This window comes from Acromyrmex echinatior, chromosome 8 (genome assembly GCF_024713525.1).
Source record: "Acromyrmex echinatior isolate Ae372 chromosome 8, ASM2471352v2, whole genome shotgun sequence".
NCBI lineage: Eukaryota > Metazoa > Arthropoda > Insecta > Hymenoptera > Formicidae > Acromyrmex > Acromyrmex echinatior.
Window position 1 is genome coordinate 741,051 of NC_141859.1, and position 24,466 is coordinate 765,516.

At 40.4% G+C, this 24,466-nt stretch overlaps 1 protein-coding gene across 1 annotated transcript in view; it reads left to right on the top strand.

Annotated features, from left to right (window-relative positions):
- The window catches only part of Ser (protein serrate), a 43,546-nt gene that overhangs the window by 9,906 nt on the left and 9,174 nt on the right, over positions 1-24,466 (top strand). The window contains exons 2-3 of the mRNA XM_087408712.1: positions 8,917-9,213; positions 21,513-21,804. Coding sequence (XP_087264838.1) covers positions 8,917-9,213; positions 21,513-21,804 — 589 coding nt within the window. The remainder of the gene's footprint in view (positions 1-8,916; positions 9,214-21,512; positions 21,805-24,466) is intronic.

Genomic DNA, 24,466 nt, shown 5'->3' on the forward strand with positions numbered 1-24,466 from the left:
AGAAAATCCTTAGGGGCAGAAGAAGCGCCTTCTGCGCGGACGAGAACCGCCGCCGGGTGAAAACGTGTGGTGGCCGAGCAGAGGCGGAGTCCAAGGAAAAAGTCGAGGCGGAGAGAACGAAGGAAAGAGATGAAAACAGAGAGAGCGGACGCACAGCAGCCGAAGCGAAGCCGGAGCCGGGTTAAAGCGAAGCGTTTAGCCGGCGGTCACGCGAATCCTCTATAAAAATCAGCCCCGAGGCGAAGAAGAGGCAAGCAGCCTCGGCGAATGCTCGGCAGATAGACAGATAATGCGGTTCGGTGGCGTTGCCCCGCGTGGCATGGCATGGCATGGCATGGCGTGGCATGGCGTGGCATGGCGTGGCGTGGCATGGCGTGGCGCTGAGATCCCGTCCTGGCCGACATGGTACCCCATGGATCGCGGCGGCGCACAGGTGCGTGCCTGCGAGTCCTTTTTCCTGTCGGTTCGCCGGTAAGGCCGGTAGTAAGGAGCAACATCAGGCGGAGAAGCAGAGGCTGCCGAGCGAACCTACACGGAGAGCTTTTACGAGTTCGTGGAAATGAGTCGCGGATGCTCCTCACGAGTTTCGAAACGCGCCGAACGTAATAGGATACAGCAGCGGCTTGCAGCGGACGGTGGGAATTGGCCGAAGCAGCACGTGACTATATGAATATTAATTCCGCTAGTTATTCCGTCGAGTTTGTTCGCAGCTTCTTCTTGCTTCCTGCAATTTATTTATCGATTCAATTTCTATTGTATAAGTACCTTGCATAGAAACTAAATCTTGCGATAGAGACGACAAAAAGAGAGTCATATTCCTGATAGCGGATGATCGACTCGACGTGATTACTGGGGCGATTATCTTTTTTCAAATATTGTAGTATGATTTCTTTCGATTGACGTTAATCGGATTTTCTTGGTCGGTCTCGTCGCCGTTATTTGAACGAAAATAGTGGGTAAGAAGAACGAGCACGAGAAAGAGTTCGTCAATGCAGGAACTGCGCGAATACCGGCCTCGAGAAGAAAGACGCGTTTTTTCGCAGATGCTTCTGTGCTTCATTGGCCTCCTCCAATTCTCTCGTCCTCTGCCAATGACAATCATGGATAAAAGAGTGACGATTCGATGAACCGTCGCCGGCAGGTGTAACTGGTGAAACTTGGACGCAATCTATTAACAGTTACTTCACGTTGCATTCTTCGAAGTGTCTCGGCGATGTTATAGAGATATGTATTTTAATATCCCTTCACCTTCCGCAAATATATAGCTTCAATACGACATGCCACGTTATCTTTGCATACGAAACCAATAAAATATTCAACCGCGTTTCTCTTTTATTGTATATTATAACTTATAATCGCTATACAGTTCCAACAAGTCGAATCACTCCTCGGAATTATGTAGCACTTATCATCGAACGCGAATTCCTCTTTACACATCTCATCTTAAATGCATAGTGTGTGCATTTCGCACTACATGAATACCACGCGCGACAGAAATATGCGTCTCAACGGTGAGCGCGGCGCGGCCGACCGTTTAGAAGGATGACGTAGTAGGATTTATCGCTGGCAGTTTGTTTTATTCGGAAATTTCAATAATGAGACTATCTGAAATTCAAACTCCGGGGACTCCGTACGATCGGCTCGTTGCTCATTTTCGTGTTCACTGAACTCGAGCACAACGTCAATTATGATTAAGTGCGCGCTTTAACGCTTAGTCGCCCCATCAACGGGCGACGTTTTTCCTTTTAATTTATTATCGCATTTTGCCCCACTCGATTTACCGGCATAATCGTTCCACCTTGGCCACTGTCGCGAGTACTTACACAACATGTAATCGGGAATAATCGCCCTCGTAATCTATAGTCCGGTAATTAGAGACTGCTGGCACCGCTTTCTTTTCGCTGCGTGCGGATCAGCGCGACGGTCTTTTGTGTTAGTGCCTCAGGCAGTTCGGCTGATTGTTTTACACTTCCAATTCTTTACCGCGAAAGGTAACCGCAAAATAAAACCGACGAGCCAGGACAAAACGCGATTTACAAAGTTACGGTTACGTGAATTCGAGAGTAACGCCCGCAGTTTTTAATTGAGTATAAGCAAATGATCATAAATTTTGTTGTGATCAATTTTAGACATTGAAAATTTTAAAGATATATATTATAGAAATTTTACAGTAACAAATTGTACCGTAATTAACTTTGGTATTCACATTAAACATTGTGTAGGAACGTAAAAATTTCATCAAGAATGCCGGATTAAGTCGCAATTATTGACTCGGAATTAATTATGGGGGACGCGAAAACAGACTTCCTTTTTGGAAAGCGATATATGAAGCGATAATCACTCGATTGGAATAAGGTGATCGTTATTGAGATTTTATCGACCGCCATGCACACACTTATTAGTTAATAGGACGAAACCGATATATCTGTCTGCATACAGACACCTACCTTGCGTAAAGGCATTGTGTAAACTGCGAAACAGTCCCGACTCACACCTGTTCCCGCCGTTTCTCAGACCCAGATCTTTGCAGGCCGACAGGTAGAAGATGTTCAAACTGAGGAGACTGCGGCTGATCATTCCAGTCCAATCTTCGATCGGATTTCAACGTCCCTCGTCTGGAGCTAACAAAAGCTCATCGATAACGACCTGCCATTTTGTTGCAACAATGACAAGTACTTCCCACGACGAATACGATGCATTCATGTGTCAATCGCGTCCGATGAAATCAGAAAAACAAAGTATACTGCACATGCATTTGTAAAAACAATTCATCTTTTGGTAAATTCTCTTGAACCTACGAAAGAAGGCAAAAAAATAATGGATAATTTATGATTTTATAATTGTTTCAAAGTTATTTGAGAAAATACAAAGCATGTGTTCATGAAAATTGAATTTTTTACCGACAAGCAGCGGCGAAATAAGAACTAATTTGTCTTATAATTATATAGCAGGGATAGATATTATATTACTTAAATTTTATTGCCTGATCGATGAAGTATCTTAAACGCGAAGTATCTTTTTACGACTAAATCAAATTATTGCCTTAACTACGAAAGAATGTGAAAATTATATCCTTGGAAAATTTATGTTGGCGATTATTAATTTCAGTGCTTTTAACGATTATTGTTTTACCGAATGTCTAGCGAATTTTATTACACGATCACATGTGTGTTAACGTCTTAACAGTTTTCAAGCTATCAACATACAATTAAACAAGTATAATTAAATTAAACGACGTACGATGACATTTTTTATTTTATTAAAAAACATCTAAGACTATATGCCAGGAAATGCCTCAGCATCGAGAGATACTTCGAGCGAAATATCCGTTCTTTAATGAGTCTGAAAAAGAGAAATATTCAATCAGACTCGAATGTTTCGATTCGAATCTCTCTTGCTTGTATCCAATATGATGATAAAGGTGGAAAGCAATAGGGGTTCGCGAAACTTCCCACGCAAAGTAAGACTTTTTAATTATTTCGGTAATTTGTGGCCAGGTTAAAGCCAGTCTGGCGGGCTTGCCGTGGGGCCGGCGAGTGGGTAGCAAATAATATTAAGTATAGGTCTTCCTATCTCTCGCGGAGAGGATGGAAAGAGAGATATATGGACCGTAGGGGCATAGCCTAAATCCGTGGTACTGGGGCAACACACAACACAAACTTGTAAAACGCGAGCGAGCGCGCGAAACACAACGGTGCAGAAACGAGATGTGCAATACAGGCCACACGTACACGCACACGCACACGCACACGCATGCCCGAACGATTTGTCTGTGCAGATCCTACGGTATAAAATTAAATGGTATTCGGTAGGTCTATTTCACTCGGGCAGGTAGCGGCCACTGGTAATTACTACCTACGACTTGGGAGCTCAGAGATAAAATGAAAGGCCCGGATGATTTTCGAAACCGAAATCGCGTCAGTCGTTGATGTGATGTTGCTGTTGTTGTTGCTGCTGGTGCTGCTCGCTTCTATTTTTTCCTTTTGCCAATTCTCACTCTTGTCCTTCCTTTCCTTCTGCAATTCGGAATGATCAATCGCGCCATTTAATTCGCGAACCATAATGATTGGCGAGATAAAGAGGTAATTAAAAGTGTGTAATTTTCACTGTGCTTTATTAACATATAAGATATGAGAGATATACATCTACGTAATTAATTTTTAGAAATTATTGTGCCGTGCCCTGTTACGATTTTTTTCTTTGCTTGGATAATGTCTATTATTTAGAATCGTTCAATGCAAGTTATTTAAGCAAAAGTACAATTAGGTAATATAGCTAATGATGTATCGCTGTCTTCCAATTAGCGTTAACATCTTATCATAAAATACGGATACTTTTATTGATGCGTCCCACTGCGTCGTCAGAATTCAGACAGTAGCGGATTTGCAATTAAGATATTAAAGATATTAATACACTTCTCTTCCGTGGGTTTACATAAGCATAGCCAGGTAATTACGTATTTACATAATTACACATATGTGTACCGGGCGCGTTTATTCCGCTAATGAGATCAGCGATAACAATCGATTTGTACAGCTTACTTTCTGCATTTATTCACTTTTTAAACCTGCTTATTTTCGAGTCAAATGCAATAATTACCAATCATAAATCGGTGTGTATCGAATTCTATATCTATTGTATTTTCGTGTAATATTTTGAATTGATTTTGAGTAATACCAATTGTACTGAGATACTTTATCCAAGAAGGACTTATGTTAGGCAAGAAAATCATGTTATAATAAATAAGAATTGTCATTTTATTATTTTTTTATGTATTCGTTATTATTTGGCGATTGAAAAATTTCATAACTGTAGATTTCGCACTTGTTTTTCATCCAGTGTAAGAAAAATTGCGCAAAGCGGGTTTTTTGAAAGCAGTTCTGATTTTCGCAGACGCATCGCGGTTTGCATCGGTAAATGAGTTTCCTCAGAAGAGGGCAAGAACAAAGGAAGGAGGAAGACGCACTTGAAGAGGACACGGTAGAGTCGTTCCTCAGTATGCGTTCCGCGAGCGTTTTTTTTTCGGCCGGACGGACGAATTATTCGTACTTTGCAAGTTTCATGAGAGTGTATATAAAAGTAGGCGCACTGAGGTATGGCTCGCTGCACCTTGGTTATGCGGAAAGGAAAGGCTCTTCTTCTCTGACGTCGGTCGGCAAACGCCGACCGACCGACCAGCCGCACAAACGTGCATACACACACGTACACAATACATGCGCATGCAGTTCGCCACCACGTATAATGAAGGCCATCATTCTGCTCGCTTGTGTGCGTACACACACACACACACACACACACACCACACCACCCACACGCACACGCACACACAACATAGAACGATTAATGTCGCGATAGGTTACAAAGGTGTGCACACGTTGATGGTAACGGTACACTCTCAACGAGAATAAGATGCTTCTAAAACATTCTATTTAATTAATTAACTGAAAATTGAACTTAATAGCTTTCGGAACTTAAGTTGGATCGGATGGATTCAGACTTGTTCATCAGAAGAGAAGTTTATGAAACAGTTTTCATAAATGTTTTTTTTTTATTTTATCATTAAAAAAGTTAGAACATCGCGCGTAAATTAAAAATTTTATATTTTTAAATATAAATCATGAAAACTTATTTGGGTAATGGAGTTATTATGATGTACGTCACGATATATGTGGTTAGAAAGGGATGAACTTTCGATTTAATAACCGTGAAAGCAAGCGTCACTGCGAAAGACGAAAGAAATAATCGCTCTGCAAGATGTGAGGTACTAGAATAGGAAAGCGATCGCTAATACGAGGTGTCCACTTTTATTACACCTCGACAGTTCCGAGGAACTTTAATTATCGTTGGGTGGCGGTCAATTCCGACGATGTGAGAAAACACTGGAATAGAGACTTTAATGCATATTCATAGGAGGAAATTGGAAGAGTCTTTATAGCATCAGTAATTTCTTTTTATACATTTTTTTTAATTTACAATACGAGAGAGGTAACCTAATTACTGATTATTAAATATAATAATTATATATTTTTAGAACATTTTACGTTTACTAATACATTACTAATACGTACCATTGCATTATTTTATAAGAAAAATGCAAGTGTTGCTAAAATATTGAAATTTTATCAGACATTCTGGTCGCGTTCATGAACAATTTTCTTGAGCATCTCGCGTAAGCGCCCATCCGTCGAAGAGGCTCTTCCGCGTCGGCTAACTTAAAGCATCTTCAGCTTGCTCGTCGTCCGACAATTTCTCGTCGGCACGTGAGCGGACTGTGCAAAGTTTGCGGAACGCGCGTTTGCAAACGTTCGCGCGCGTTCGCTTGCTAACAAGAGAAAGAGAGAAAGAATTCTATCGCTGGACCGCACAGAGGCAGGAGGCAGGAGGTTACCGGCGAAGCTGAGAGAGCCTCCAGAATAAGTATACTTGGCTAATAAAACGCGTACGCGCGCGTCGTTACACACAGCGTTCGCTTTCCAAACAAACGCACGGCTCTCGTCACCGCACGCATTCGGAAACTCGTACGACGGGATTTATCACTGTACGGACATCCGTCGTCGTAAACGAGAATCGCGACGACGACGACGACGAACTTTGCCTCGCGACATGACTCAAAGAGAGAGAGAGAAAGGGAGAGAGAGGCCTGCGACTCATCCTGCATTTTCCAACATACAAAAAACACCGAGCGATGTTAATAGACGTACTTGACGCTGCGAGAATAGTTATTACTATTGCCGAATGGGTCGGGTTAACGCGAGGATAAATCGCGATATCATTTTTACGGCGATGGAATCGCATATACGCGAGGTCATCTTCATGAGCACCAGCTTGATCGTAAAGCACAAAACGTTCGTTTTAAAATTTATTGAAACGAGCCTCCTTCCGTGCATTCCATCGCGAGCGGAATGATGCACGGTGGGACAGATTGCTTCGCAAATTGCAATATTTTGAATCGTTTTTCAATCTTCGTTTCTAAATAAAGTTAAACTATTATTGAAATACGAGTTTAGCAGATACCGATTTCGTCAGAAACGATAGTTGATTTACGTGCCGCTTTCCATTTTCTTTTAACGATTTCTCCAAATTGCTCCAAGCGTACATTACCACGCATCTCATTATGCGAGTCAAAAGCACGAAATTAGCGACTTGTATAACATCTCGAACGAATTTTTATACGTACCGTGCGAACGTATTGTTAGAGCACACAAAAGATCTGATTCATTCCGTTGTGCTATTTTCTCCTTCGTTCCTCCGCCTTTTTTGAATCGCGATTATCGTCACGCGGTCGATCGTGAAATGGTTTTCTTTTCAATTATTCTTTGATTTATTCCCGACGTCTTCTGAACCGAAGTTCGCGGGAGCTCAGCGTCAACCCGTTAAAATGTCACTCGCAAGACGGGCTTATATAACGTACAGGGAAACGCGTTATGGAAAGCAAAGGCCAGCAGACGATCTTTTGCGCTTTCTACCTTCGATCTTACGATAATTATGTATGCATGTACCTACACACACACACACACACACACACACACACACGCACGCACACGCACGCACACACACATCATATTGAAAATATTCCTATACGTACGCTCGAGATTCTATACAACTCCTACCTATAGCTCTTTAAATGAATTAAACTATAATAGAATTACTTTCTCGAAAAAGCAGATTTGTATAAGATTTTGTTACCACATTAATTTCTGAAAGTATGTTTCTAATCGATTCTAAATAATTGGACGATGTGTATTCATAAAATTAACCCTCCGTTCCGTTGGCAATGTGAAATTTTCATATCTTTATTAAGTTGGATTTCCGAGCTTTAACAGATATTTATGTATATTATTCTGGACTGCATAAAAATCTGAAAAAATTCTTATTTCCTTGTGAAAGCTGTAACAACAAGTTTTTATTATTACAAAAACTGTATTATATTTTTACTCATTTTTTTATATTTAGATCTACCAGAATTTACAGACAAAAAATTAACTGTTTAAAGTTCTTTAAAGTCCAGTATACCTAGCGGAGAATTAAAGAAAGGAAATTAAGAACAAACTTTGAATATATTATATTTAGTTTTTATTGATACACATAACAAAACATATATTTGCCATTCCGATTATTACTACCTATTAAACTGCTTGTATATTATTGTTAAATTTGCGTATAAGAAATTTAGATTTGTAAAAGTGAAGAAAAAGTAATCATTCACTATACGTATATGTAGAATGTATGATGCGTATCGCGCGTAACGGCACGCAGTATCGTGGCGAGCTCGAAAATTGCCCGTCCGTGATTACAGTTTCGAAACTGCTCGATTTCTTTTCCGAGATTGGCCCGAAGCTGCTGCTGCTGCATTTGGTGCATTCGCCTGAGGCTTCTCTCTCCTCTCTCCTCTCTCTTTCTTCTGAGATATATTAACATGAGATTTCCGTTTCCACGATACGCAATAATAGACAGTAACCCGAGGCCTTTTCAGGTTCCCGCGCTTGGTGCAAAAGTGGGAACCGAATTTTATGAAAAAGTCTTTCATAATACTAGAAGGAGCTCCGAATTTTTTTCTCTGTTTTACTTATCGTTTATTTTCTGCAAATTTCGAAACAATTTACGAAACAAATTTCTAACAAGTTAATAAGAAACAAGTAATTTCACATTTAACAAGTCGTACAACACATATATATGTGTGTGTGTGTGTGTGTGTGTGTGTATAACATCTAACAATAAGCACAAGTTGTTTTATTTATAATAAATCGGCAGAAGTTATTTTAGTCTTAGAAGCATTTTTTTTATACATTAAACATTCAATGTAATATGATGTTATCATGATAACAATTAATAATACATTGAGAATGATATCGCAATAGAAATAGTTGAACAATAAATAAAATGATTTCTAAAGATTGTTTCTGTTTGCTGCTGCAGGCGACAACTGCGAGCGGATACTTCGAGGTGCAGATCCTCTCGCTGACGAACAACAGGGGCACTCTGGTGGACGGTAGATGTTGCGGTGGAGGAGACGGGGGCGGAAAAGAAGAATTCCCACCCTGTACGACGCCCTGCTCGACAGCCTTCTGGCTCTGTCTCAAAGAATACCAGTCGAACGTCACCGCCATCGGCTCCTGTAGCTTCGGCAATGTATCTAGTCACGCCCTCGGCCAAAACACTTTCACCCTCTCCGACCCCGTCACTCTACATCTTCACTTCACCTTCCGATGGACGGTGAGTTGTTACTTCGTAATAATCTGCTTTTGAATTTATATTTTTTAAGTAACAATGATTGTTACTCGTATTTCTCTGTGATGAAAGATTTCACGAAACATGTTTTATATTTTAGTCTGATTCATGAATATCATCAGCTATATGTGACATACTTTCCCATTTATAACGTTTATTAATATTATTTATTTAATGCGGATTCAATGTTGACAAATGAGAGTCAGACTATCACGTTTAATTTAACGCTAAATACGTATTTCGAGAGAAGTAAGAAGGTCATTCTGAAAGTCGCTCAAATGGCGAAACACGGGCAGAGCATCACCTAATATCCGTGAGAATGCATACGTCAGCTGAAAATCCTAACCGGTCGTGATCGTTACACCACGTACGCACGAGATGACGAGACTTAATTCGATGTCCCGCGATTAATGACGGCGTATGATGTACATATACGGGACCATAATTTTCTTTGGTCACCGGCACAATGACGTCGCGCCGAAAGATGGACGTGCGAGAGGATGAAGTCGTAACGAGGGGACGACACATTCGGGCTTACGAATCGGCCGCCACGGATCATTTATCATCGACGCCGTGACACGACGCTGACGGAGAACGGCGGCGTCTCATTAGCGACGCCGCCTCCGGGGGCCGACATTGTAAATATATATGGGTGTACCTGTGACTACCTTCTTCTCTCCTCCGAGCTCCCATTCTCGAAACCGCCGAAAGCTAGCCGAGTGTGAATTGTGGCGAACGGCACCGTATTCTTTCGCAACGTATAAGGCTAACAACCAGCAGCGAGTAGGAATCGTGCGCTTATAACTCGCATTAATATATCGTCGGTCGGATGAATCGCGAATTTTTAGCCTTGATTTCCTTTGTCTACCACACGGTAAGGCGAGGAGACGCGAAAGAGTTCGAATCGAATCCGCGCGAGGAATTTCCGGTCTGCTGGTCTCTCATCCGCGCAAGTCGTTGCGTAGAATTCCAGTTTGGTTCCAGTCGCTTGGTAACTCCTCATCGTCAGTTTCTTCATCTCTCCCGCTGCGTTCCTTTTTCTCACCCCACGCTCTTGGTGAACTCTCGTGGCAAAATTTTTACGATCGTTCACCCACGTTGAATTTATCTTGCCGTTTTTTCTACAGTTACGAATCAGTTTGCTCAACTGTGAACAGCCTTTTGTACATTTGAAAATCACGAATTTTCTATGAGTTTGTTATACTAATCGTGATTCTTTTCTCACATTTTTTACAAAATAATTGTCTCGTATTTAAAAAGTAATGAAGGAAAAATGTAAAAAAAAAAAACTGCGACTCGAGAAATAACATTTAAAATAATACTTATTTAAAAAAATATTATTAATACTTTATTTAATACAATATTAACGTAAAATGATTATGGTACAGATATATTATCGTACAGTGCATTAGAAAAATTTTATCTTTCTCGGAAGCCAGAAGAGTCATCTTGTCGGTACCCAATTAGTAGCACACCACCTACGACCAGACCGCCGTTGTTGTCTAACGTAATTATGGCATAATGTACGAGCGATTTCGAGAATGCCCAAACAGTCCTCTCAAGAGACGTTGGAGTGCACAGGCAGGCGTGCCCTCGCAGGACTGTCGAGAGTACCTCCTTCAGACAACGATGGGTTCGGTGGGTGCCTGACGGGTCCTGAAGGGCCACTGCATTCGAAAAAACGCACCCGTGTACCTACCTACACGCGTCCGTGTCGCGTCGTGAGTTGTTTGAAGAGCGCCAGTCCTTCTGTTTATATATTTCATAACTCGCTCGCGGGTATCTTTCAACGAGAGGACCCATCGCGCGACAAAGGAACTCTACGAGGCTCCTACGTTCTTTCTACTTTTTCCCTTCTCTTTTCTCTCTTCTCGAAGAACCACTGTACGAGTGATATAAACAGAAACCCTTAAATTGCTTCCCTTTCCCTGAGAATGAAGGATTCTTTCTCTCAATCTCCGATACGTTACCTTCGATCATTTAGCGCTTCACCGGTCTAATTCAATTATGATGCCGCTGCTGCGTAATAAAGAAAAAAAAAAATATGTAGAAAGCATACAGGTATGAGAGAATGTGGGTATGTTTGCGCATAACGAAATACGTCAAAATAAGGGGAGGGGAATAAGAGGCGCGGAGATAAAAGCCCGGATGCCTCGGTATCTCGCGTACTCCCGTCGTGTAATAGCTATAGAACGGTTTTCATGTGGTGAAACCCACCATGGAAAACGGTAAACCGCCTGACTTTCATCGTCCTTCCGCGGATAATGCCATCATTATCATCTTCGCTGATTGAATACGGTATATATAATCTCGTCCTCTCGACTAGAACCGAGACTAGAAGCGAGTGAGCGGCGAACACTCTCGCGCAGGCTACCGAAAGCCACCTGCGCTTAGAAGAGAAGCTGGCTTTGAGAGAGTATTCAAGAGTCCCCTTCTCACCAATATAAATCTCATGATTCTCGTCAGTATTGAACGAGCCGCAGATGCCTCGATTGCACGTTCATTCGCGAAAATTTTCAATCTAAATCTATCGTTCGTGTCTCGTTTGAAAAATAATTTGAGAACGATTTCTCTCTGCTTTATGCAAATAACTAGTTGCATGTACGTGCGAAAATTGTAATTGAAATTTGAAATTTCGTGTATATGCGAAACTCATCACAGTAAAATAATTGGATCGTTGAGTCTAATGCATAGAAAACGTATAATGTTAGACTTGGCTACTAATAGTTCTAGATACCAGGTATCTAAGCATCTATATATGTATATTTGTATAACTGTTGATAAATTATATATGCGGATATCGTCGGCAATCGCAAGAGTTTTCTAATAGCGACCTAGTTTATGCGAACGTGATGCGGTCACGATAGCAACATCAAACGTTGTGATCGTCGTCGTTGTCGTCGTTGATTTTTCCCTACTTCTAATTTCAATGCCGATGTAAGGAATATTGGATAGAGTAAGCATATCTCTCTCTCTCTCTCTTCTTCAGCAGTCACATAATGGTGCGGGAAGCGATCGGCGAGATGAGAGTATATACAGCCGAGCTTTTGCACAATCCACCTCGGAGCTACATCTTCGACCTAAGTGTGTTCCATGTCTCCTTTCTCCGACCACGCATCTCCTTTTCGTGATTCGATCTCTCTCTCTTTCTCTCTCTCTCTCTCTCGTTCTTTTCATCCTTACACAAATCGTTCCCTCATCCTCTCTCTCTCTCTCTCTCTCCGACTTATCCCCGTTTGTTCTCCATAATTTCTTCTTGTCGTTCGACCGTTGCCAATGTGACTCTATACGAAGTCAACTATACGATTCACATGTGATGGTACGTGACCTGTTCATGCGTTTTGTATGCAACGGCACGTACGACTGGCTGGTGTGTTGAACGCAACAGAACATACACAGACCTACGCGTACAATGTCTTTAATCTGGGCGCCACTATGAATGGTAAAACGTCACGAGACGCCGCTGGATCCATGTGGACGATGCTGCTGCAGTGTCTTTGTTCTTCAAGAGTTACGTGCATCCAATTGCTTAAAATAATTTAACGATGTTTTTTTTTCTGTTATAATTAATCTTATGAAAAAACGTAGCGATTATAAATGTAATATATAATAATTATTGAAAAGTTTTCAATTAAAATATAAATTGTAGTTATTAAAATTGTTCTTTAAGTGTGGCATTGTTGTGATACACAGTTACGTGAAACACAAAAGAGAAAGAGTCTCATCGAATTGAATTGGAAACCGTGTCTGTGGCACGTTTAATCTCCTTTCCCCAGACACGTGATTAATTCCGACAATCGTAGTTTCGATAATGGATGTATAATGATAAACGATGTTCGGCCGAGCGGCATTCATCACGTAAGAGGCGGCGACCGGCAGCGGGAATGAAGGAGCGCCGAGCGGGGAACGAAAATGAAGGAGCCCGTTCAAAGACGCGTCGTGGAACGCCACGAGGATCGAACGACGTGAGTCAGGGATCTAACAGGTGTACATCCGCGTCTCGAAAGTGAGCCCTGCGGCCTTATAAGCGTTTTCCATTCCCGCCAATATCTTTGTTGCCCTTCCAATCTATCGCGTGTTCCAAAATTACGAGCACAATGTGAAATCAATTCTCTTTTATTCCGTTTTTCGGAATAAATCGTTGTACAATGTACAGTTGAAGTCTAAAATGTATATCTAAAAAAAAAATTATCTCCTTTTGCTTTTTGAATATATGATCCTTGTAATTTTATTGAAATAAATCTTTGAATGAATTATTTCTTATTTTTATATATATAAAAAAAAAAGAAAATTGAAAATAGTTCTGCTAGAAACATTAAACATAATCATGTAATGACTATGATCTCTTTATAAGAGGACAAGGGACTTTCAGTGTTTTATTTCATGTTACTTGCAGAATTACCAGCTGCTCCATGCAACCACTGGTCACACCGTGTACTTAATAGCGTCATGAATAAACTGCGCTAAGCCCGTAAGCGGCACCTACGGTTGTTCAAATATATTAGTGCCGTTAATACGCGACGCTAACGCGAATAATGAATAACTCTCGCGGGATTTACATCGCGCGATCGTTCGCGTCGCGCATCCCTGCGCGTCGCCGAGCCTTTTTCTAATCACACGTAAATTGCACCATTTCGAATGCGGAAGCATGAGCGATTTGTTAAAACTTCCGTGCAAACCGGTCTTCAGGGGGAGAGAGAGACTGGCGATCCGAAATTGCTCTCTTTGCGCCGATCGCCCGCAGGGGTTACAATCACGGCTAGCCGCATCGGACCCGTCATCGAGATTTACGTTCGCGCGAATTAAAGATTTCCTGATTGCCAGTTCCCGACCGATTGGCTCCTGGCGAAGACAATCTCTCAATGAAAATCAGCGATTGCAACGACACAACACATACTCGCGATATTCCCACGCCAGCATTAATCTTAATTCCATTAACGTAATAGTCATCCTGCCGATATAATGACCTGTACAATTTGTCATCGATTGTTGAGCAAGATATTTCCTCTGTCTGCTTTGTCTAATTGTTATTAGATTTATTTTTACGATATAAATAAACGATATAAATGTTAGAAATTATGAGAGAACGCAGTATAAAAAATTTATTATTATTACAAAATGAAATAAATCTAAATAATTAAATAAAATTCAACGACGCAAATGATTATAAAATGAACTAACATGAGAATAACGGACTACTAAAATTAATTTAGAAATTGAATATGTTTTTATATATAAATAAGATTAAAATGATTCCATATAATTGAATATTTTGTTTAGTTATAAAAGTTGTGAAAAATAAATGAAATTTAACGTTGAAAAGAAATCATGAGAAATAGTTAAGTAATTAAGCTGCAATCAGAAGGACGAAGGAGATGAGCAACATCCGACTGTTGCATTATTTTTTAGTGACAAAAACGTACGATTTCCTCTTCAAGAACAGTGACTCCGGAGAGATCAACAAGTGCTTGAAGCGGGATTCATCGCGCATTGAGTTCACCGGGAACGCATAAATTGCACATTCTTAATGCGGAAGCGCAGCCGATTTGTCGAAACTTCCGCGCACGCGAACCGGTCCTCCTTGTTCTCTCGCCGCTCCGAAATTGCTCCCTTTATAAACGATCGCCGCGAGGATGGTTGCAATCATGCCTGTTGTATCCTTCCTCCTCCTCTTTACAAGATTTACATTCGACCGCATTTATGTTATTGTATACACATCCGCACGCACGTGTCGGCAGTGGGTGGACGTGTGCGAATACAAGCAGGTGCAGAATGCAATGGCGTGTTACACGGGAGGTAAGAAGAAGGGTACATAAGAGGAAAAAATGTCGCCATGCTCACTTGGCCGATGCTTCTTCGCTTTGGAGTATCTTCGCGTTCACGGGGGGCTCGACGAACGTGGTGGTGGAGGAAACGGTCGGAGCTCTGAAGTCCTCTCCTTTGGGCCGGTCGTGTGTGAACCCGCTGCGCGAAGCGCATACCAAACTCGTCCCTCTCTCTTTTTCTCTGTCCTTGCTCTCTCCCTATTCCTCCTTTCCCTCGAAAGGCTGTCAAGACTGTTCGTACGAACCACTGGCAGCATGCAGTGTCTCTCCGATTCGCGTTTTCTCAAAGAATATCGCGATTCCTACGCACTTGTTACAGATGGCACAGATATATAATGTAACTGTACAATAATTTGTAATTGAACACATTTCCATCGTTTTTAATCTTAATTTATTTTCTATTCGAATAGCAGAAATTAATATCGATGATTTTTGAAGCGAATTTTAGTCGTGTTGATTTCAAACTTCACTTCTGATATCGTGATGTGTGTTGCAAATGAATGTTGCAAATGTATATTGCAAACGAATCACGTACAATAAGAAGTGTATCTATTACGATGTCACGAGTCTCGCTAATTCATCCGTAAATCGCGTATCGGTATGTAAAGCACATTTGTGAAGGTGGTGGTCGGACGGTCGTGGAGAGTATTTAATGCGAGGCATAGCGCGCGTATCCCAGACTCGCGTTATATTATGCAGGTAACGCATCACTACCAGCACTACCAGCACGATCATCAGCATATCGCCATCCGCGATGTTTCCACTTTGGTTCCTCCAAGCGGGAAGAAGGCGCGCCGTGCACTTGGCCTTGTGCCCTCGCGAATAGTGGACGCCTCTTTTCTACGAGCACCTCTTCGTTCACGAAGACGACGACGACGACGGGATCCTCTCCCTCTTGTCGTCTCCTTCTTCTTCTCCTTTCCTCTTCTCAATCCTACCTCTTGTTCCGCTTTCCTCTTCCTCTCATTCTTGATCCTACCCTCTCGCTCGAAAAATCTTTCCGTAGTTCTGGGTACACTGCGAGATTTATTAGCTATCCAGCTAATTGGGAAGCGAGGACGGCCGCCGGGATTACAGAACGGAGATTTCCGTCGCCGAAGGGAATGCGCTACCGAGAGAGACGACGCAACGCGATCGGACGGTGCACCGGACGGAATCTCTGGCGAACGAAACCAGAATCTCCAGCTGCAAAGGCGCCCATTGCGTTCCTCGGCGTCGTCGCCACGTTTTTCAATTACGGCGCGACGCTCTATCTACTGCGTGTTCCGGCTTGGTCAATTAGCGAGATTGATTCTCCGCTGCGAGTCGAACACGTACGTGATTATCTTCCCGGCGATTTTCTCGAGGACAATCTACCTTATGTAATACTTCAGAATAATATTAGAATAATATTAAGGAAAAAGACATTATTGCGAGTATAAAGATTTTATCTACTCATTTAAAATGAATTTGTTAAAATATCTCTTAATTCCCGATCGCCTCGCGAGTTTATTACGTTTCAATGAAACTTCGTTTTGATCAATCATCTCGAGATTTTAGAAATGAAATGGTAATTTTGAAAAATCGTTTTTCTCTAGCGTCACATTATCGTAGTCGACTGTAAATCTCGTCGGAATGAGGGAATGCGATTGCTCTCCTCTCTGACGCATGCGTGAGAACGCTCCGCGTCGCGTCGCGTCGCGTCGCATCGCGTCGCATCGCGTCGCATCGCGTCGCGAAATCTAACGCGACGACTATAGGTAGACTATAGGTAGAGGAAGAAGATCGCATGAGAAATCGAAGGGAACTCTTGGTATCCTCGTTCGATCGTCGTCTTTTGTACGCGTCCTCACGTACGGCTCGTTCGATCTTTTCCGCGAAACCTAAGACACGTCGTCTGACATAGAGAGAGGAGACTCGCCGCACTCTATTCCGGCGTACGTAAATATCTATCTACCTGCTTGTCTACCAGCTCGCGAGTCTACCAATAAACGCACACACGAGCTTGTATGTACGCGTACGTAAGTCATAGGTCCGATAGACTGACGGACGTGGTAGGCAGGCAGGCAAGCGAGGCCAGATAGCTTCGCAGCGGGATTCTACATGCTTCATGTGTCTGCTCGCTTCGTTCTCTTCGATCTCTTTAGACTCGCCTCGAATCGCCGCGTGATGCTCTAATATGCCGGACATGCAGATTGCACGAATTTCGAACCGATCCGACCGCCAACGAGGGTTTGCTCATCGAACTTGAGAGGTTCGACACAAAATTCCTGTGAGAACTAATACGAACCGTTTATATCGGAATGTTCAAATGTCAGATTTTTGGGATCCTAAGTATATACTTTACTGTAATGTTTCATATAAAGCTTTGTTTCATATAAAGCATAGGATAAAAAATTATAAGAACAAGCTGACTAATATTTGTTGCGTTTTATAATCTTCATCACTGAATCAATCACTTTTTAGAAGATTTTATATTCATAAAAACTTTTTTTGACCATGTTTATTGGTACTTCGTATAAAATTGTTTTAAATATTTAGTTAGTACTGTAAAGTACGCAGACACTCAACGGTTTAGAAATGTTATATTAGCTGCCAACGTGAAACCGACTATGGTCTTACAGGAAATTAATTAATTGGTCATTGCGAGGAAATGGACGTGCATCGACTTCTCCGAGAATACCGTTCAGCTTAATTAATTTCCTACGCCTACGCGAGTTGGTCGAAGCGATTTCTTCCACGTCCCTTGAAAAGATGATGAAAATAATCGTACCGATAATTTTCAATATCGAGAGGTTCCGTTCTCTCGATATCGAAAGCCGCGTTTAATTTGCGTTGAATTGCCTATTTTTTTTTTCATATTATTTTATGAAAAGGAAAAATTGTTGGGTGCATTCATACAGCATGATCATAACAAATTCTTGTTCGCGACGTTTTATAGATATATTTCGACTTGTTTACGTGCCCTGACACGCATTCAAATAATGGTTTATGCGTGTACTCTGCGTCGCATAATTTGAGAAACAGGATAATTCATGTTACGTACTGGACGATCGTGGAATACGAGATGACGCATACGACCGCAAAGCAGCACGTATGTACATCCCACGCTCCTCTTTCTTCCGCGTTATATTTATTATATTTTCCTGAGGTCGAGATTAATAATAATAATCATAATAAAATTAATAATTGCTATGTTTGATGGCTGTTGAATAAATATAATTTTAATTTTCAATTGTAATGACTATTATTTCAGTCATTGGTATTATAATTTATTATGTTTTTCTATTTACCAAACAGTCTTAATTTTTCGACCTTGTTTTTACGATTGATTTCGTTTCTTATTTGCTATTTATTTGCTAGTACATATTTCTCAACGTTTCGATGAAAATTTGATTATTGGTTTTGATCATAAATCATCAGCCGCAAGATACTTCTCGAAGATGCATCCGCCTAACTGGTTAGTTGGCTTTCAATTTCCCCCTCGGTATTTAACGGTGAAAGGGGAAATTCGTCAGGTACGTGATTATAAAGCTACGAACAGAGTAGCGAAACGCCCACACAAATTCCTAGATCTATGATTGTGCTGTCTTGGCGGCGATTCTCTTCTCTTGGTGCATCATGCATGTTCCTTTGTTTTAGGACCGCTTCCATGATAATTCTAAGCAGGTACAGCGAAGATTTAAAGTTCATTTTGCATAATCAGCGAATAGTCAGGAACGGAAAAGCCATGTTTAATTCGTAACTGTAATTCGTTACTCTCCCAAGTCTTTCCAAAGGATCCTCATATAAAAGTAAACATTTTGAACATACCTAAAATTTCAATAAATACCACTAATTTACTTATATTGCTTATATTACTTATATTGTATATTTCAATCGTCTGTGGTTTTATTGAATGTATTAATAAGATCGTCGAATCAATAAGATTTATTTATGATCTGATATTTATCGTGTCGCTTGAAAACTTATCGAGCCCGAAAAATCTGACACGATATTGGACACTTCCTCCGACCTTAACCTTAAACCATTTACGTCTCAATTGTAACGAACTCGTCGTTAAGGAATAAGAGCGGCGCGACAAAGGAAGCGTCACGACGTTCGAGCACAAAGAACGTCCTTTTCATGGAGAAGCGAGTGCGACGGCCGGCCGACTGGGCGCATTAGAATATACATATATATATATATATATATATATATGAGGTGTAAAAAAAAGGCGAGCACGAAAGTCGCGGGCGTGGGAAAGCCGGCCCTCGAGCGAGCCACCAATTAACACCAATTAGCGCTCATCTGCTCTAGGTACTGCCAGTGAGCGGAGCTGACTTTACGTTTAGCGAGACGTCTGACTCGCTGCGGATTGGCCACAACATGCTCTTTGTACTGCAAAGATTACATCATCGAATATATTCATATATTGCCTCTACCGTCGAAATATTAGAAACGTATTGAACAATCATTATTTCCTTTTGAGTTAACCAACACTTATAACAGATTTAATAAAATCTTCGAAATTCTTTGATAACCAAAATTAATTCAAAATTGAACGCGAACGGTTTGAAGCGATATGTAACAATTTCGATCGCCGAAAAAAATTTATGCGATTGATAAGTTCGAGAATTAAGTTAAATCATAATCATATTAAGCGAATCATATTTAGCGACGCCAAAAGCGAGAGACAAATCGACCGATGAGAAGTAATTCGTCTCATGCGAAAAATAGATCAGTCACTAATGGAAACAGATCATTTAATCCATTTCTATCAACGTAAAAAATAATTTTAATCTTTTTTTAACTTACTCTTTATCTTATTCTTAATTTTTATAACTGAAAAAAGATAAAAAATAAATTAATCCGAGATTAAAGTTAATTCACATTAGTAGTAGGACGTTAATCAGATCTTCAATTTATTCGCTAATGAAAAACGGATCACTTAGTTAAATTGTAGTTCGTGTTATCCAAAATTCTTCTAATTTAAAAAATATATGTACAGCATTAACAATATTAGCTTGTGAATATAACATAAATTTCAAAGTGCAAGTACAAGTCAGAAAGTTTTCACTTCGCGGTTGTTACTTCGCAAATATCGAAGTCGAGACTCCGTGTTCATTGTCTAATTTCCGAGGATCGTCAAGTTCATTATACCGATGCAGGCATGTTGGTGAGTGTGTGAGCGCGCGCAAGACGCCAATGCGCGCTAATCTTTTTTTCGCCAAGACCGGTTCCATCAGAGGAACACTTCCAGCTTTCTACCATCGCATCGGCGGCTCGACTCCCGTGAGTCCCGTGTAACCTCATCGGGTGCCAGCGCGCGGCTACACGAAACGAAGAAGCAGACAGTCGCATCTTCCGCGCGCGGCAGCACGATTCGAATTTATTTATTGCATTAGCCAACCGTCGCTCACTCACGGTCTTTGATTGGTGGTACCAATCGAGTTCCCCTTTGCGAACGACGCAACGCGATGACGGAGATAAGCTGGCTATATAAAGGACGAAACTGTCATGTCGATACTTGTGCAAACAGCGTTGTAATTATTCTGATTAACGGCGATTCTCTCAGTTTTGCATTATCATGCAAGCTTTATCAATGTATCGCTAATCATTACAACAGGGTTTACGGTAATATCCAAGTCCTATCCATGATGTCTTATGTATGCCGTTGAGTTTATCCGCATAGGTATATAATGTCGCATAGTAAAGTGTAAATCACACATATCGTATAATTTAAGAAACAAGGCAATTTATATAACACACTTTACACGGTGGAACAGGAGATGATGCGCTTCGGCATCGTATTCATCTTGTTTCGTTATCAGGTTTACATTACATCGGAATCAATATGTTCTACACCATCCCATTTACACCGGAAGTTGTTTTCTATCGCATAGTTTCGCACGACAAATGCGCTTTCGTGTAACTCTCGGTTACATAAGCTGAAGTCCTGAAATTGGTAACCCTACACTATCATATAATTTAAACCGCCCCTAAAGGTCAGCAGACGCTGTATAAATTTGCAAAAGCACCAGGCTCCGAAGGTCCCACTTAGAGCCATACTTGGCGAGGAATTATTCAAGCTGGGCAAGGGTTAATTGCTGCCTTCATCAAACCACCTCCCTTCCTCTTTCAAATGAGCCCTTGTCGTCCGTGACATCACCGTTCTGTATTTAATTCGATTTTGTTGCGTCATGGCAATGTTGAATTCTAGACGTGAATCTGGATAAATCCATTATATAAAAAATCATCTCGGTCATAATATACATACGTTCTTTTTTAAAATATTTTTATAAAGATTTATTTAAATAATTATTTTATTCTAAGTAAGAAATAAAATAATATATCAACAATTAAAATTAATTAAAAAAAAAAAGAAAGTTACACATATAACGTAATAAGAGCAATGAAACATTTTTAACCTGAATTTTTATCCACTATCTATCACTTTATAGCTTTTGTTTAAAATGATTTTAACATATTCTGCTGCAGAGGCAATTCACGTTGATCTTACGAGCGAGGGATGAGGAGAGCGCCGGCGTGATCGAAGAAGCAAGTTACAGCGGCATCGTCTTGCCAGGACCCACGTGGCATACTCTCAATCATCAAGGAAAAAACGCTAACTTAGCATATCGGGTGCGGGTCCAATGCGCCGATCATTACTACAATGCAACCTGTACAAAATTCTGCCGACCTAGAAACGACATTTTCGGCCATTACACCTGCGATGAGAATGGGGACAAAGTGTGCATACAGGGATGGAAAGGCGTCGACTGCGAGACAGGTGAGTTTAAATACGGTCAACAACCAATGATTATTTGAGATAGAAAGCTAACGCTGTTAAAGCCTCCTTTATCCAGAAGGCGATTTAGTTCTGCTTCATATCACGTTTTCCTTATTAAATCATGTGATCCCGTAGTAGCTTCTTCGATGTTAGTGCCCATTAAGTCTATTTTAAACATAGCAACGTCGTATTTAGCATCCACAAGCTCCGGTGCAAGAACCACAGCCGCGTCATGTGGTGTTTCAGGTTCGTTTCCAAGAGATTTATCTAAAAGGAACGAAAAGGAAATAAGATTTTGATAGGCGATAGCAGATGAGCGAGGTCGAGCTTCATGGAATCTTGTCCATGAGCGTAAACATTGTCGGGCGTGCTTCAAGATGCCTTTTCATGACGACATTCATTTTCGGCGTCAAAATAAATCACGTGATAGAAATTGAGGAATAGCGTCAATTTTGATCACGTGACTTATTTTGACGCTGAAAATGAGCGTCGAGCATGAAAAGACAACCTTCAGAAAAGTTGGACATGATCAACTCAAGATAATGGACAAATTCTTTGTCCGATTAAAGCCTCACGAAACGTTGGACGCAACCTCACAAAACGTTGCGCGTGGCACTGGTCCTCCTCACATATAATTCGACAGAAAATTATACCCGTATCGACGAACATATCCATAGGTGCTATTGATGATTCGTCGTCTGCCTCGAAGCTCTGAGGATCGAACGTAGTGATGGCGGCAGAGAAATTAGGGGATTGCCTGATACGGACCGCTTCTGATTGTGACGGGATATCTATTAATCTATCCAGCTTTCCTTCCAGGGCTGAGGTTTGACATTCTGATGAGAGAGAATGTTCTTTGGATGATCCATGATGGCGCCCATCAAAACTGATCAAAACGTTTCACGCGAACGTGCTCGAAACCGTCTTGGCTTCGAAGATCTATCTCGACGATTCTCAATAGAAGAATCGTAGCCGCCCTTGTAAGGGCGGAATCTCTGCGGATGTTTTTGAAATTTAGATGATGGATGTTTGCCCATTTTTCTTCTAAAAAGTAGGAAAAGCACACGTAACACGATGTTGTTGTCCGGAAAAATAAGAAACATAAGGTCTGTTCTTTTTAGCTGAACTTTTGCAGTAGTTCATCTTTTTTCTTTTTCCCTTCAGGAGGAAAGAAGAAGGAGAAAGATGAACTGGTACAAAAGTTCAGCTAAAAAGAATAAGCCTATAATGAATATCCACCATTGCGTGGCGACGCAGCGTTAGCGTTTCAATCTTTTCGGCGCTAGCTTTAAAGATGTTTGTTGAAAGGGAGTAGCTTGAGACGTGACTACATTTCTACTCGGACGAAGCATTCGCATAATCATGATCGAACTTCACTTGTAAGTTCGTTTGATTATGTAATTATTTGAGATCATTATTGTATGGCTATATGTCATTTTATCTAAAATATATCCAACGTTTACATATATAAATCCTTTAAATTAACGATGTTAAATCTTTTTGAGAAAATAATCTCTGATAAATTTGTAAATTATTTTTTTACAATCTTCAAATGATAATTCTTATTTTGTAAAATTATGCAGAAATGCACTGTAAGAAAAAAAAGTAAAGAATTTTCTTAACATATTTCAGTTAGCACCTCAGATGTGCATCGACTTTAGAATGAATTATTGCTGATTAATCCTGCATTTACTGCATGCATAACCACGTATTACCATGCACATTATTAATTATACTGGACACGGTATAACGTATAGGCAAAAAATGTTTATATAAACGTATTCCTTGACCCTTCTCTGAATCCTTTTATGGAAAATGTTTAGTTATTTTCTATAAATGACTTTTATCAAAGTGTTTTGTTAAAATTACTATATATTATCATATTCGATTTTTAATTTCCTTACATCTTTATTTCATCACGTCAATTTTCTTGCAAAAAGAATGCGCTTTATACAAAATGGATAAGAACTTGTTTAAATTCTTTTTTAACTCACGAGATAACAAATTTGCTCATATAATTTTCTTATCTATAAAAACTTTGTGACAGATACAAAAATATATACTATGCGCACACACGAAATGGATATTCTTTCTCATTGTTATCATTTCATTATGCATAAAGATATCTCCGATGATATCGATGGCGCAAGCTAATTTTTACCTTCTCCTGTGTGCTGTCAAGGGAATAATTAATCATTCATTGGAGCGTGAAAACTTGCGACTTACCGCTTATGAGTAATCGTTTATCTCAATTTCTCACATACGTGCATGCACCTTTCAGTCTAATGAGGTTTACAATTTGATTACATTAATAATTATCATATTAATAATGAAACCGTTGCGTAAGTTCGATAATTTTTTAAATGGGAAAAGAATCGATTTTTGTTTAAAGATCCTATTTTACACCTGCTTTTGAGGAATCTATAAATGATAGACGATATTAAGAATAGTAAATTTGATGATATTTGAATATCTTGATTTTAAATCATAATATTAGACTTTTTGTTCTGAAGAATATTTATTGAGATCTTAGGGTAATATTTTTCCTCTGAGATCTGAGTAATCCAAGAAAGCCTAGGAACTACAGACACAGAAATGGACAACACGAACAAAGATCTCGAGAAAACTGACGGAAGGAACTGAATGGATGAAACTATCTACC